At 40.0% G+C, this 17,097-nt stretch overlaps 1 protein-coding gene across 2 annotated transcripts in view; it reads left to right on the forward strand.

Moving 5' to 3' along the window:
• ACVR2A (activin A receptor type 2A) overlaps positions 1 to 17,097 on the forward strand; it is a 110,189-nt gene that overhangs the window by 87,839 nt on the left and 5,253 nt on the right. For both annotated transcript variants that reach the window (XM_034785164.1, XM_034785165.1), the window contains 3 exons: positions 11,734 to 11,848; positions 13,143 to 13,281; positions 16,479 to 16,609. In XM_034785164.1, the coding sequence (XP_034641055.1) occupies positions 11,734 to 11,848; positions 13,143 to 13,281; positions 16,479 to 16,609 (385 nt within the window). The remainder of the gene's footprint in view (positions 1 to 11,733; positions 11,849 to 13,142; positions 13,282 to 16,478; positions 16,610 to 17,097) is intronic.

The following is a 17,097-nucleotide window of genomic DNA, read 5'->3' on the forward strand; positions in this document are numbered from 1 at the left end:
GATATAGGTCTTAATCATGTATTTCCTTCTCCTTTCTTGCATGGTTTCAGCAATGAAATAGTTAAGTGTTGGTATTTAAAATATTAACTGGGCACCTGAATTGCCATCAACTTAAATGGGCAGTTCACACCACAGAGCTATTGTTTCAGACATTCTGGCAGATAGATGATTTTTTATCTGTTACAGCTTACTTCACATTTTGAAGATTTTCCTTGCAATCTAAGACTGAATTTAAAATAAAGAAAACCACCACTCTGGAGAGCAAATGAGATATTAGAGTGTTCTCCGGAACTAGTCTTTACCTAGTTGGCATGCTCCAAGCTTTGGGGAATCACTGTCTTAAGAAGTTTCTTCCGGGTAAATAAAAATTTTCAAAATCGGTACATGTCTCAAATATATAAAGATGCTATTTATTATCCAAACACTTAATTTTGATATATTTTAATTTAATAAAAAGTACTGAATCAGTTCCGTATATAAGGACATTTGTGCTGCTTTTATGTGCTGGCTAATACATGTCTAACATGTCAGACTTGTGCATTCTAATCTTTAATGGTCCTATAAGATTGTAGTATGTGGAGTTCTCTTTGTTTGTCAGACTTAATTATTTAGTTAAAGGAGAATGGAAAAATGATTGGCGATCCTTTGATTTGAGGATGATCTCTACCATGGATTTACATATGGGTCCTGAGATGACTCAGGAGTCCGATCCTGGAACAGCAAATCCACCCACAGTAGGTACAGACATTTTGTGGCAGGCCAGTGGCCTGCTGGGAGAAAGTTTATATTTTTTCTTTCCTCCCCTCTCTCCTTTCAGCTTCAAGGGCCACACACTTCTTGAAGCAGGCCACTGCCTGATAGAGGATATTGGGGTTGGCCACTGCCTGATGGAGGTGCCATTGGGGTCAGTTGGTGACTTGCTCTTCCCAGCTTGTGATGTCCAAATCAGTTTTCTTAAGATACGCTTTCAGTGTGTCTTTGTAGCATTTCCTCTGACCACGACAGGATCTCTGACCATGGGTGAGCTGAGAGTAGAGGACTTGTTTTGGGAGGCGAGAGTCTGGCATCCGCACACAATGTTCACTTCAGTGAAGTTGGTGCATGAGGATCATTGCTTCAATGCTGGTGACATTCGCTTCAGGGAGGATGCTGGTGTTAGTGCAGCAATCTTGCCACTTGACGTGAAGGATCTTCTGGAGACATCACTGGGGATATCTTTCCAAACTCTTGAGGTGCTGTCGATAGGTCACCCAGGTTTCACATCCATAGAGGAGTGCAGGAACAACAACTGTAATATAGACCTGGATCTTGGTGTCCTGCCTCAGGTCACAGTCCATGAAAACGTATCAGAGCAATTTCCCAAAGAAAGCACTTGCACACTGGATCCTGTGCTGGATCTCACTGTCAATTTTTGCAATTTGGGAAAGTTGGCTACCGAGGTAGCAGAAGTGCTCAACTGTCTCTAGAGTCTGACCCTAACTGGTGATTTGTGGTGGATCCTGTGTAAGGCCTGAAGCAGGTTGATAGAACACTTTAGTCTTCTCAATATTGAGTGAGAGTCCTAGGCTTTGGTAAGCATGTGCAAGAAAATCCAGTATGGTCTGAAGGTCATTTTCAGTGTGTGCGAGGATGATAGTCATCAGCAGACTGAAGGTCAGTAATGGATGCCCCGAAGACTTTTTTAGACTTTGAGCAGAGATGTTGAAGATTAAAGAGACGCTCATCCATTCTATATTAAATGTCAACTCCACTGGGAAGGTGATCTTTAACAAGGACCAAAATGACTGCTAAATGAATGGAAAACAGGGTTGGGGCAACAACACATCCTTGGTTAACCCCAGTTTTGATGACGAAAGGTTCCATCTCGGGCAATTACAGAGAACAGTGGCAGTCATCTGATCATGGAGAAGCCTTAGGACAGTAATAAATTTTGGAGGGCAGCCAAATCTGGCCAGCACCTTCCACAGGGCTTTGTCAAATCAATGAAAGCCATGTACAGGTCATGATTTTGCTTTGGAGATTTTTTTCCTGGATTTGGTGTGCAACATTGGTTGTCCCGTGGGATGGTCTAAAACCGCACTGAGATTCCAGCAATATTTCCTCAGCAATGGGAAGTAATTGGTGTAAGAGGATATGGGCAAGAATTTTCCCTGTTGTAGATAGCAAGGCAATGCCTCAATAGTTTCCACACTCTGACTTATCTCCTTTCTTAAAGATTGTAACAATGTTAGCGTTTCTCAAGTCTTCTGGAATCTTCTCATTTTACCAGATATGAGGAAAAAGTTTGTGGAGCTTCCCTACCAGTTCTTCACCTCCAAATTTTTAGACTTCAGCTGGTATGCCATCTGGCCCTGCTGCCTTGTTGTTCTTAGTTTGCATAATGTCTCGAGTTACTTCTTCGAGGGTGTGGGGGGAGGAGGGGAGAATGAGCAAGAGATTCTCTTTCATGTCTTTGAGCTATAGATTCGATATTGGCATCAGAGACAGTTGACTCACAGTTCAGGAGTAACTCAAAATGCTCTTTCCATCTGGCTTTGGCTTCGCTGTCCTTAAAATATGTTGACCCAACTTGGGCTCCGAGTGGTGTGGGTCCATGGGATCATGGGCCATAAATGGACCTTATTGCCTGAAAGAAACGCTTCATGTCATGTTTATCAGCATGAAGCTCAATCTCCTTGGCCTTTTCTCACCACAACTTATTTTTGATGTCATGGATTTTCCTTTGGGCTTCAGCCTGGAGTTACTTATACAACTTTCTTTTGCTGGTGTGATATGTTGTTTTGTCACATGTGATGAGCTTTTATTTTCTGGTCAAGCAGGCCCTGAATCTCAGCATCATTCTCATCAAACCAATCTTGATGATGGCGGGTGACATAGCCAGTGGACTCGGCACATGCTGAGAGAATGGCACTCTTTAATCCCTTCCACAGATTTTCATTATTGTCAGCTGTAGGCATAGCGGCAAACTTCTCTTTGAGACACTGCTGAAGTTTCTCCTGAGTCACTATATCGTCAAGGGACTTGACGTTGAATTTCTTTTGTACTGATTTTGCCTGCTCATGATTCCTTGAGGCGATCTGGAAATTCATGATTGATCGAACAAGGCGATGGTCTGTCCAACAGTCACCAGTTACATGCATGACCCTCATGATGTGGACATCCTTCCAATCTCAAGCTCTAAAAGTAACATAGTCAAAATGGTGCCAAAGCCTGGAGCGAGGGTCTCTCCAGGTGGTCTTATACTTCTCACTTTGTCTAAAGAGGGTGTTTGTGACGATCACACCATGTTCTACGCATTTTCTCAGGAGGAGGATGCCGTTGGAGTTAGCCTTTCCTACTCCTTCTTTTCCGATAGTGCCATTCCAGAGATCTGACTTGTGCCTGACTCTAGCGTTAATATCTCTGAGGAGAATGATCTCCTCCTCCTTGGGAATGTTGGTCAAGACTCTGTCAATATCTGTATAGAATTGTTCCTGGATATCCTCGATAGAATCCAGCGTTGGGGCCTATGCACTGATAACAGCAGCAGACTGGTTGTTGCTGAGCTCAAGACGAAGTCATAAGATGTTTGATTCCTAAAGGAAATTTTATAAGCTGACTGACAGATTTATTCCTGATTGCAAAACAGACACTATGAATGCACCTGTCCTCTGAAGATTTTCCTTTCCAGAAAAAGGTGTAGCCTCCACCTTCTTCTCTCAGTTGACTTTCATCTGGATGCCTTGTCTCATTCAGGGCAGTGACGTTGATGTAATATCTCACAAGTTCCCTGGTGACAATAGCAGTTCTTTCTGGCTGTACATTATCTTTGTTATCCATCAGGGTGCGAACATTCAAAGTAGCAAAAGTCATTCTTTTTATAGCTTCACAGGCAGAGTGATCCCATTGGATGCAGTAATCCAGCCAGGAGTGTATGAGAGCCTAGGTTTAGGGCAACTTTTCTAGTCCTCTCACCGTGGGGTGAGCAGAGGGGATCCTAAAGTAGGGTTACCATATTTTAATTTTTAAAAAGGAGAACACTCCATGGGGCCCTGGCCCTGCCCCAACTCCGCCCTTTCCCAGCCCTGCCCCAACTCTGCCCCCTCCCCTGAACGCTCCGCCCCCTGCTCCTCCCCCTCCCCTGCTTCCCGCGAATCAAATGTTCGTGGGAAGCCTGAAACAGGGAGGCAGCAGGTAAGCTGGGGCGGGGTGCAGTGCGGCCCAGTCCGGCCCCCCTGGCCGAGCGGCTCCCTCCGGCGGCCGGCCGGCCCAGGCCAAGAGGCTCTGGCCCCGGCGTCTCCTGCCCAGCTCGGGCCCTGGGGCCCACCGGCCCCAGCAGCCCCAGCCGAGCACCGCCGGGCCCTCCCTCCCTATTTTCCCGGACATGTCTGGCTTTTAGGGATTTCCCCCCGGACGGGGATTTGAGGCCCAAAAAGCTGGACATGTCGGGGAAAATCTGGACGTATGGTAACCCTATCCTAAAGAGGACTTCTCAGTTGCAACAGTAGCTGCCGAATTGCACCCATCTCAGTCCAGGTGCCAGACAACCATCTAACTATCACCGCCTACGTGCAGATTCGTAGCTAGGGATTGCCAGATTCACTAATCCTGTCCCCGTCACCACTAGTCCATTGCCGCAGGGCTTGAAAGATTGGAAAGATATTATTTCCCATGGTAGAAGCCTGCGCATGACTTCCTTTAATGTGGGGAAGCTGGTGCGGCTACAGCAACCACATGATCATGACAAGTTGGAGGTCTGGGACCCAGTGGCAGGGAAAGTCTGGGACGAGTGAAGATCTCCACTTGCTGCAGCCTTCATCCGCTTTCACAGCCGTGGACATTCTTCCACCTGATCCACTGTTGAGGACTTGGGGGAATTGGACTGTGCTTTGTCTGGGATCTCCCCTCAGACCTGTTCCCCTTGGGAGACCCTACCAGGAACATGAAACTCCCGATAACTTAGCTCTGAAGATCATTGGAACACGCAAGCCCCTTCACCACAACAAGGTGTGACAGTCCCCAAAGAAGAATGGAAAAATAAAACTAGTATGTAAATGCTTGTATTTTCAAAACTTTGGGAATTTGATGACAATTTTAAAAATAACCTTGTCCCTTCAGTCTGTCTCTCCCTTATAAGATTCTGTTTCCCCTGTTATCTTCAGCGGATGTGCTGTTTTGAAGTTGTGATTTTTTTTTTCTATTAAAAAGTTTAGCCTTTTTAAGATGCCAAAAGCAACCTAGATGCCTGCAAGGACATGCTGAAACAATAGCCTGAGGGCTGCAGAAGCCTTTTCAGAAGCAGGGGGTTTTGTTTGCCCCAAGCAAGTACTCTAACAAATATTACCTTCAACAGTCTGAGTGCTCTTTTCAAAAAATTATATACACACTGTTTAAACAGCTCCCATTTTGAAGAAATAAAAAATTAAGTTCCAGGACTGTCATGGCAGCATTGAAAAAGAGAAAGGTAAAGAAAAGAAGGCTGAATTTTGAGGAGGGAAGAAATCCGCGTTAGTTTCCTGCAAATCAGATACTCCTAGAAAAGCAGTAGAAGGATACTTGAAGAGGGCAAAGGGCGATGTTTTACTATCTCCTTGCACAACATACATTTATGTTCAGTGTGCCCAATTTTTTTTTTTAACGGTAATAGTGTTATAATTGAGATTTTAATTACAGAAAAAAATCTCCTTATTCTGCTTCCACATTCAGACAGAAATCACCACTTCTAGTCTGAGAGCAAGCATGAGAATTTTTAGCTTCAAAGGTTGTTTTTGCTCCTAGTTTTCAGAAAAATCATTAATCTGGAAAAGGTCTGATAATAGAAGTATCTCTACCTAACCAGATGATAAGTTGATTACAGGATGTGTTCTGGTGACCATGGTTGGTGGTGATGTTATATTTTCTATTTTTGCATATTTAAATAACGACCCTATTCAGCTAATCAGCATGGTGTAATGAGTATCTGTAGCTATATTGTAAAATGTTCTTAAAATTACCTAAATGCATGTTTACACAAGCCCAAACATACGTTTACCCTTCAAACAAAATAAGCAGTACCTCTCATAAGTTTGATTTTTAATAGGCACATCGATAGAAGAAAATGTGAATAGATACTCAAGTAAATTTCACCCTTGGAGTTCCTCTATGTTCGCAGGAGCTGATCATCAGTCCTGTGTCCCCATTGCTATCCTTCCAAATTGGAACGAGTAAATGGGTCTCTTTTTAGAACGGATTGCTGAATTGTAACCCCTTGTATCAATGAAAGATATTCTCTCCTGTTGCAGAATTCAGAGTTACCGCTGCAGTGCTCCTAGCTGCAGTTGACCCAGGTAGTAAAAGCCCATAATTAAAAACTGAACATGGATGAAAATACCACCGTGCTTGTCTTTTTTTTTTTTTTTTTTTTTTTTAGTAATCTGTCTTTAGTCAGAAGAGTAGTATCACTCTGTCCAACACATCTGCTTTCTAAGAATTTTCAAGTCATGTTGGTTTACTTTTTGCCAAAGTTTTTTACTACTGATAACACTACAGAATTGATGGAGGTATGGATAAGTGAGTGTGCAGTCTGTCTGGATCATCATCAGATTTTTCAGCTACAATAAGTTCTGATTGTATAACGTGAAACTTTTTTGGAAGTGGTATAATGAGAGAAGAGGTAGTTACCCATTGAGCTCCGTTCTGGGAAGGAAGAGAGCTGCCTATTGGGGCTCAGGGAGAGCAGTGTCTGAAAGGTCTAGGCCCCTCAGGTGGGGAGTAGTGCTGGGAGCTGCTGGGAGTCCGTGCTGCTGAGTGAATAAGCAGCAATTTCTTCTCTATGGCAATATTGCTCTGTAAACTTGGAGAATCTGGAGACTTGTAACAAGTGACGGATGAAGTGAGCCACTCTGAAGGCAGTCATATCATCCAAGTTGGACTGAGGCCTGACTGACGTAGAATCATTCCTCCTTGGTAGGAGTTTGTGAAGCTTAAATAGAACTTTTAAGATGAAAGCGTTGATTGTTTTGGAGAGGAGCTCACTCTCTCCCCTCTGTAGAGAGTTGCAGTATCACTGTAGTGATTGCTTAGTGGTGAATGAGCTGGGAAGGAGCTCTTTCTTCTGCTCTTTTGGGATTAACAGAATGGCCCTAAAGACCGTGAGCTCTATTCAACACTTCCCCCAAAGGTGAGAAATTTAAAAGCATGTAGGCATTCCCCTTGAAGATGGTCTGCTCTCCTTCTCCCTCTTCCCCCATTCTTCCTTCCCGCCTCAATTGTCCTGGGTATCCTCATCTATTGCAGTCTAAATTAACTGTCTTCTCTGAGAAGCAAACTCTCCTACTCTCCGTCTGGGGTTTGGCTCACATGAGTTCTGATTCTCTTGATACTTTGAATTCTGAGGGAAGGAGACCCTTGGAAGTATCTTTTTGACTAAGGAACTTGTAGATAAGGATCTTGTGAATAGCAGGAGCAATATCTGTGAACCTGTATCATCAGACTTGGTGGATTATGACCATCTTTATTTTAATTATTCACAGTTCCCATTGGTTTTCTTTGTTGAAACCTCTTGTGGAGGCATTAGCGAGTATTAAGAGCTCTTTGAATGAAAAATTCTGTTGGGTGGATTATGAGAGGATTGGTCTAACAGGCAAGCTAGATGCCCCCCACTGCTAATTGAGATCTGGAGAAGGAAGAACCTAAAATTATAAATAATTTCTCTCATATTGATGATAGGAATATACAGAGCTTTATTACTGAGTTAAGGCTAAACTAAGAGAAATTGACACCTTCTTTTTGTCATCGTCGTCCTCTTGCCTTACCATACACAGGTTCTCTGAGGTTTCAGAAATCCTGTTTCTTGGTTTAAATACTTCCAAGAATATGTTTTTTTTTTTCCAGGGGGATTATATTCAGGCAGACAGCCCCTTACAGATATTGATCTAAATCAGTTACAAGTTGATAAGGTTCATTTGGCATTTACTATCTAACTCTTAAGTTTATAAGGCACCTTTATTTTTGAAATGTGCATGAGGTGGGAGATGGAATTTTTTTATATTGGCACATAGCTTCTAGAATTTGGAATTTGAGGAAACCGCTAAAGCTCCGAGGTGTCTTCATCTCTAGAGTAGAAAACACGCTTGAGAGATTCTTGCTCTATAGGACATTCTCAAAAATAAAAGGTATAATTCTTCGGATCTACTAGAAGAGTCTGGTTCTTATTTATCTTATGAGAATACATCTCAGGATTTTACATCCGCTTTTCCTCAGCTACTTCCTAGAACCTTTTTGTACTATTTATTTAACTGGGTCTCCTAAGTTTGACCCTCCAGTCTTTTTTAGACCAATGAGCTTTACAATTCCCCTTCCCCAAAATAGTGTTGTTTTTCATGGAAGCCTTGAGATGGACTTCCTTTACATTCAAAATCTCCCACATAGATTACTCTTTAGAATACAGTGGTATTTGGAGATTAATCAAATTCTTATAGTCAGGTTGTTGGGTCTGTTTCTTATGTCTGACTGGATTGTCCAATTTCTCCCTTTACCCAGGGAGAGCTTTTGCCAGAACAATTTACATATTTTAGTTTTTTAAATTTTTGGAAACCTTTTGAATTGATTTATTAACAAGAAACATGGTTAGTGAGTCTGAAATCCTAATCTTTCTTGGGTTTGAATCCTTTCTTCAAGGAGGAAATTGATTGTTAGTAAGGGATCATATAGCTGGAGTACTTGCAACCTTAGTTTCCTTATGCCTGAAATCCTGGATTTTACTTTGGGAATCAAATTGTCAGGGCATTCAGGCTGTTTTTTTTTTTTCTTCTTCCTGATCTCCAAATTTTAGTATTTAATATTCTTTTCCCCTCATTCTCCTCATCTCATTGGAATAATTGTGGGAATGCCTGGATGAGCAAATTGATATAGCTTGTCTAATTTTGGGAGATTTTAATGCTTGAATAGGTCCTCCAACAAACTCAGTATAAGGGGAAGAAAACACTGAGGAGATTTTTGAACTTCCCTCTCAGCTCTAGAGATCAGGTGGTTAACATTGCTGGTCAAAAATTAAAGGCTTTGTTACACAAGTTTAATCTGATACCTGTAAATGGAAAAATGTGGCAGATAGGTGGACAGTTTGCCTATATTTCATCAAATGGTTCTAGTAGTATTGAGATTTCTGTAAATTTTCTTGCCTAGATAGTGACTGCCAACCTCTCTATAATTATGAATGATGTGCCCTTTTTGGAGAGTTTTTATTTCCAATGGATGATGATGATGATGCCTTAATTACTCCCTTTGGAACAATGTGGTTGTAAAAGACTAAAATGGACTCCAGCCATTAATGACAAATTATCTAGGAGATTGGAGGACTGATGTTAGATTTTTCAGAGACATAATTAAGTCTGAGAATTCTTCTCAAATTTGTGAATCATATGAATTGCCGGTCAAGTCCTTACTGCCACTTTTCTCTAAATAAGTAGACTTTGGTTTTAATTATCCCAGAAATGCTTTCAAAGTTAAACACACTTTGGTTTGACGTGGACTGCGTGAAGGAAAAGTCTGCTGTTGCATATATAGTTAATATCCCTCTCCTAATTTACTTCAGAAGTTGTTAGCTGTCAGAATAAGCTATCGAGGTTTATTATGTAATGAAAACCAAGAATATCTGAGATCCTTATGTAACAATTTTGAAGCAGTAGCTAAAGCTAAAAATTATTCCGTGTTGTGGAACATGGTGGGCTCAGGCCTTGGTAGATATACTCCAGATGAGGAACCCTATATTAATGATGAAGTCTGGATAGCACATTCCAACTTTTTTTTTTTTTAATCCTAATTCTTCTATAGTTGGTGCAATGAGAAATCCCTTCTTTGATTTATAGACTCGTAGGCATTAAGGCCAAAAGGGACCACTGTGATCATCTGGTCTGACCACTGCACATCACAGGCCATAGAACCTCACCCACCCACTCATGTACTAGACCCCTAACCTCAGACTGAGTTACTAAAGTCCTCAAATAATGATCTGAAGGGTTCAAGCTACAAAGAATCCACCACTTACTCTAGTTCAATCCGGCCAGTGACCTGTGCCCCATGTTCCGGAGGAAGGCCAAAAAACCAACCAAACAAACAAAAATCCCAGGGTCTCTGCCAATCTGACCTCGAGGGGAAAATTCCTTCCCAACTTCAAATAAGCCCTGAGAGTGTGGGCAAGATCTATCAGCCAGACACCTGGAAGAGAATTGACTGTAGTGACTCAGGGCCCTACCTGTCTAGTGTCCCATCTTTGGCTGCTGGAGATATTTGCTAGTTGCAAATGGGCCATGTATCATTGTAGGCAACCTCTTCATACCAATTCCCTCCATAAACTTATCACTCTGTCCTTTGATAAAGGACAATTAAATCCTGTCATTTATTTTAGCCCAACAATGGAAAAAAGTCCAGAGGAAGACTTTTTTTTTTCCCTGTTGAAGTTATTCAGGAGACTCTTGATTGGTAATCACCACTTGGCTAAATTATTTACTGTCATTAATCATCTTGGGTGGATTCCATCTGGGTGGAAGTCTAGTATTTAAAAAGAGGACAAATAATCCTGTTCCCTAAAGAATCCTGCTTCATTCACCCTATTAGTCTGTTAGATGTGGCAAGGAAAACTTACTCCAAATTCTCACTATCTAAAGTTGAAATGGGCTTCAGAGGCTAATTTACTATACAAAGAGCAGTCCATCTTTAGGGCGGATAGAGCCACAATTAATTATTTTCTTACATGATTTATAAATATATTGTGGTTAAGGGTACTAAATTATATGCTGCTTTCATAGATTTAAAGATAGCATTTGAGTCTATTAACTGAGACAAACTTTGGGTGAAATTAAGAAAGATGGGTACCAATCTAAGACTGTTATATATTTTGGAGGTTCTACACCAGAGCAGTATGAGGTAGGAACTCCTGTTCGTATTGAAGTATGCCAGGGATGCCATCTAGCACCTTTTCTTTAAATTTAAGTATTAATGATGTGGTGGATGTTTTAAGGAAGAGCATTTCTCCCCATCAAACATTACAGGTAGATCTATCTTGGTGTTATGTGCCTATTACATGAGTTCGTGATAAAGCCAGAAAAGGCCTGTGCCGATTATCTCGTTTTTCTTTTTGTAATTCTCAAGACCTAGTTTTCAACAAGATGAAGGTCATGATTTTTTGGGAAGAACCCTCTGAAAATTGAGCAGAAGATAGACTGCCACCTTGTAGAACAAGTATTTGCTTTAACTTATTTTGGCTATTGGTCCCCTTATCATAAAAACTTTAAAGGCCCTTATCTCTGCTCAAGGGGTTCTCTCCTTCTCCAATTTATGTGGCAGGAAGAGGCTGAATTTGAAGCACAATTTCGTTTTTAAAAGTCAAGAAAGTGACCAATAAGTACATTCTGTCCTGTGTATACTGATACTTCCACATCAGATTTACTTATTTTACAAATTAGATTTTCTTAAACCAGAAAGACAATAAATTTATAGTTAAAGAATGTACTGTACTCAGTTTTTTAATTTATCATGGTTTTAAAAATATTTGAACAGCATGATTTTAAGGTTGGACAGCCACACTTAACATTGTCTCTTAGCTTTTGTTGTCATCCCTTTAATGTTGCTTAAATATACTCTTAGACCATAACTATGTTTTCAAATTATTATGCATCTGCAAGATCCTTTGTTTTGTTACATTAATACTTTTATTCTTAGACCTTTTAGATGTTGTATTATTTGGGTAATTTTTTCTTTTTTCCCCTTAATTTGAAGGGACATCAAAAGCAAGAATGTGCTGTTGAAAAACAACCTTACAGCTTGCATTGCTGATTTTGGTCTAGCTTTAAAGTTTGAGGCTGGAAAGTCTGCAGGTGACACACATGGACAGGTAAATTGATTTACATAAAAATTAAATAAATACTAACAATGCTTATATTTAAGTTTGTAGCTTGGAAGGTATTTAGTTACAAGGTGGTCACACACTTGGCTGCATCTGTAGGCTGAGCTGCTTGCACAAACGAGGAGCTCTTTGCATCTCTCCAACACCTCCCCATAAACTTTGTGTGCCACCCACCCATCCCCCTCTAAGTCTGGGATACCCTGCAACTCCTCCAATATCCTCCCATCCAGGTATGTGTGTGCTCCATTCCAGGGTCCCCCATTCTCTCTGCCATGCTAGAGGCTTTATCTGTCCCCCTACTTGCACCCCATGTCAAGATCCCTCATTCTTCTCCCTGTGCTGAGGGGCTGAGCACTTGCTACTGAAAGGCATTAATGGGTGCCATCAACCATAGATAATTAGAAGTCCTTGAAGCTATGGTTTTGCTAAACAGATGGCAGAGGCTTCCCCTTTTGATCTACTAATTTTAGGGGAAACTAGAAAGATTCCAGCCATTGATGCATAGAATGTTAACTGAAAATTTTGAAATGGACCAGATACGGTATTCAAAAGGTATTATGTTACAGGCACAGAAATGCCCTCATGTTGTGTTTAAGGCCTTCACAATCTAAGCCAATTAAAACTCATGACAAAAGCATTGTGGAAAGGGCTTAAGTTGTGAATGGTGCCTTGTCTTGGCCCTTTGTACTAAATGAATTTTAACCAGAAGAAATGTAGCTTTCTTTTAGGTCTAATTCAGTAAATTAATTGATGTGATGTTTCAATTTCATAATTCATCATGGCCAACTAATATAATTCTGTCTGAAGATCTTCCTTTCTTCAGTGTCATCTGCCTTCCCTCAACTGTCTTGGAGGATTTACTTACAGGAATCTGTGTGTGACACCTTTGATATTAATAGCAGAGGAAATGATGGTTTTCCAGCAACCAGGAAGAAAATAAGATACAGGGGAGGGGAGGGAAAGACCAGGTTTGCTGAAGGAAAATTAATGTTAAATTATTTATAAACATACATGCAGACTTTTATGCATTGTGGAAATCCACTGTGGGGGCCCAATCTGTCAAGGTGTTGAGCATCCTTAACCTCTCAACTCTGAGAGCTGAGGGCATGCAGCATCTTGCTGGATTGAGTCCAAAGTAAAGGCAATGACTACAACTGTGTTTGGTTTTTTTTAATGGGGGTGGGGGAGAGAATTGTACAGTAAGGTCAATCTGTCTTTTTGCTCATCTTGAAATAAACAATTTTTAGTGCAGTAACACTTTATGCTTGAATGTCTTTAAAAGGTTGGTACACGAAGGTATATGGCTCCAGAAGTATTAGAAGGTGCGATAAACTTCCAAAGGGATGCATTTCTGAGAATAGATATGTATGCCATGGGATTAGTCCTGTGGGAACTGGCATCCCGATGTACTGCGTCAGATGGTAAGCAAAATGTTTAATTTATAAAAATACATAGTTGATAACGCAGTATTTAAAACTTTGAATCGGCCGGGGGATTGGAGGGAAGCGGGAGTTGTGTGTATGTCTTTCATTGTCTTTTTCTTTTTAAGCTCTGAATTTCCCAGGCTTAAAATGGTTGATTTTGTAGGATACATGCAACATCCCTGTAATATGTATTACCCTAAATTACTTATATGTATCTCAGTCTTAATAAATCCTTTTAACATATCTTTTGTCTGAATTTTTTTTTAAAGCATACATGAACCCTAAACAAGAAATTCAAAGAGAATCTCCCATGTGATACTTCTAATAAATCACAGTACTCTCCGGCTATTTTATGCCCCTTTGCAGCAGCATAAAGCAGCCAGATCATGCTGGCTAGTTAAACTGGGGTTTACAGCTGCTTTATATCGCCAGACCAGTGGAAAGCAGCTGCTGAACACCGCAGTTTCCCCCTCACTCCTGTTCCCTACCTTTCCTTGTGCACACGTTCCCCCTCCCTCTTGTCTTCTCCACAGTCTATTGTGCACAAATTCTAACTTTTTCCCTCCTTCTGTTCCTCTGCGCATACTTTGTGCTGGCTCTTGCCCTCTTGCACCATTTTGTCCTCTGACTAGGTAAGGGGCAACAAGTAGTTTTTGTAAAGAAAAATATTAAGGATTAAATTTAACCTTTTGTTGTTTTTTTCCATAATTGAAGGCTTGCCCCCCAGTGTACACTGTTGCATGAAATTTTCTTCAGAGAAACTTATGAAGAATTGCCCTGTCAAAATGGCCACTGCCTCTGTTTTATTCACAATAGGAATGAAGCCAAGCTCCTTGCAGGGAAGATGGTATTCCCTTAATGCTGTCAGAAGTCAGAGGGGAACATTGAGGAGCAGATGAATGGCAATAAGAGACAGCAGCTATTTTTCAAGAGGGCAGTTCTTCATGTAACTCCTTGAAAATTATCCTTCAGCTTAACCTGAAGTAGGAATGTTCAGTTATGAAGAGTAACACCAAAAAGTGTCCATTAATCTACTTTTTTTTCCCTTCAAATATAACTTATCCAGAAGATTTCAGCAAATTTTAATTATATGGGAAGTTTGAAGAGTCAGTGTTCTATTAAGATATTAGGGGAACAAAATAAAGGTCTGACATAGGGTTCCAAATTTCTTAACCTATTTTTAAAATTAATTTAAATTCATAAACTAACCATTTACTTCTGAATTCTCACAAAATTCATTGTTTACTCAGAGTAAGTGATGTAACTTTGGAGAGGAAAGGGTGTAATTTTCATATGTAACAGAATTCCTGCTCTTACGTGCAAAATTTCTTAGCCTTTATTATGGAGTCCTAATTGGTGCTTCCTTAATTTAAGTTAGATGAATAGACAGTGGTTAGGAGGAATTCTATCTGTCCATCCTTCATATATTGTAAGAACTTTGAGCCAGGGAAACTTCTTTCTCGTGTGCTGGATGCTTTCCAGACAGACATTTGTTTTATGGTAGTACTCAGTTAATAATAATAATAATAATAATAATAATAATAATAAATCTTTTTTTCTAAAAAGTCATCAGAAGTGACTTCAATACATACAAGGAACAAATCCTGCACCCTAGGATGGAGCAGGCCTAGTCCATTGCATTGCATGCACAGTCTGATCACATGTAAGAGTTGAGGGACTGGAGCATTCTCAGTACAGACAATGTTCAGAGAATTTACTAACCAGATTCTAAGTCTCGACTGAGCATGTGCAAATTGCATTTTTTTTTCAAAGTCCGATTATTTGGATAAATATAAGTTATATGGGGTTTTTTTTGTTTGTTTGTTTGTTTTTTAAAGATAAGCAGAAAGTGTATTCCTGACAGCATGGCTATCCTTCCCACCCTCCAAGTCAAATATTAAGACACTGTTCCAAAGGAAAACGTATTTTTCTCTAATCTTGTTCTCAGAAATGGCTAAACCATTTTTGCTGAAATTTTCCTCAAAAAATTTAGCCAGAAACACACTTGATATAGACAAATTCAGCCTGAATGATATAAATTTGGCCAAGTTTTATAAGTTGAGTTGTTCAGGCAAGTTTTCCAAACCAAAACTTTTAAGAGGAAAAAGTGGGTTCCAACAAAATTTTCACCTTGAAGACATTTTGAAAAATAAGTTTCAAAATTCTTAATATCTTTTGATGTTTGCTAAAGAATTCCAGTTTTGGGGTTCAATATAACTTTATTTCAAAATTTAAGCTAATCATTATTTTAAAAGTTAATCAGAATGGGTTTTATAATTTTGTAATCTTTCAAACTTTTTGATGGACTCAGACCAGGATGGTGGGGGTTTTTTTGTTTTTGCTTTTTGGTTTCTGAAAATGTGTGATTGATTTTTGTCAGTATTTGGAACAGGAAATTTTTTTGACATCTTGAAAATTGTCATAGGCCCAGAAAACTATTTCTTTTCTAGCTGTATAAGTAAATGGAAACAAGGTCTTAACATGGGAAGTGTTGGTCAACCCTAACTGTAGGCATTGCTACCTGTACTCCGTGTAATGCCAAGTTCATTTGTATACTGCAAACGTCTACTGCCATACCTATGTTAGTTAGGTGTGTGAAAAGGTATGATCCCTGACCGACAGTTGTGCTGCCAAAAGTCCCTAGGGTAGACCTAGTTACACTAGTAAGAATGCCCTTGTTTCATTTTGGGAGGGGAGAGGATAGACTAGAATAGGCTCCATATAAGCTGCGTCCACGCTAGAAACACTTTGCTGGTATAGTGTACCCGCAAAATGCTTGTAATGTAGGCTCTGAATTTTGGTGGTGGGCCTACAGAGGTTACATTACAACCTGGTTTTGCACCTTTCTTTATTCTGAGCTTTCGTTGTTGCTGTTGTTTTTTTCCCCTGGATATCTTTTTACAATCTAGTTGCCCTTTGCCGTCAGCTTGAAGGGGATAAGTTACTATTAACGTAACTTCATGAGTTGAATGGTAGAGTTTTTTTAAGAACATGGCCACCCTCTTGATATGTAGTCTAGCATCCATTGTTTCTCAGGCTTCTCACATGGCAGCATCTAGTGTTGCCACTTCGGCATCGTATGAGTTTTTCATGGCAATAGTGAGTAAATGGCTGTATAGTATTTTGACATAGTTATTAAATTTATGGTGTACCAATTGTCTGAAAAGCAAAATTAATTTTATTCTTAAATATAGGACCAGTGGATGAGTACATGTTGCCATTTGAAGAGGAAATTGGCCAGCATCCATCCCTTGAAGACATGCAGGAAGTTGTAGTTCACAAAAAGAAGAGGCCTGTTTTAAGAGAGTGCTGGCAGAAACATGCTGTAAGTAGTAAAATAACCAAGTTCTGAAAGTATTACTGTGCTTTAACTGTAAAACTTCAATGAAATGATATTTGATTTAATGCTTATCTGTGGACATTTTTCTTCTGATGCAATATTTTTATATAATTAGCTCTATTGAAAAATTAAACTGTATACTAATATGTTTTACAGTACTTTGTTTTTAAATGCAGCGCTCATACCAAAGGATTCCGAAGTATTTCATAAAAGTTTTAAACATCCTGCGTGGGTGAAGAGACTCTTCAACTTTAGTCCTAAGCAGTTCTGTGTGTTTTTTTTTTTTTTTTTTTTCATATAAAGATGCATATTTATCCCCTTCACTTATTACTGAAATGATGCCACCTTTCAGGGGGTAATTTGGTGGCTGCCTTTAATACGACAGCAACAATCTCAGAAAGGTAGAGTGTCCCTGAAACTTCAAGGATAATTTAGGTGGGCAGAATGAATTGCCTACATTTGGGTTTGGGCTA

This window comes from Trachemys scripta, chromosome 11 (assembly GCF_013100865.1).
Source record: "Trachemys scripta elegans isolate TJP31775 chromosome 11, CAS_Tse_1.0, whole genome shotgun sequence".
Taxonomy (NCBI): Eukaryota; Metazoa; Chordata; order Testudines; family Emydidae; genus Trachemys; species Trachemys scripta.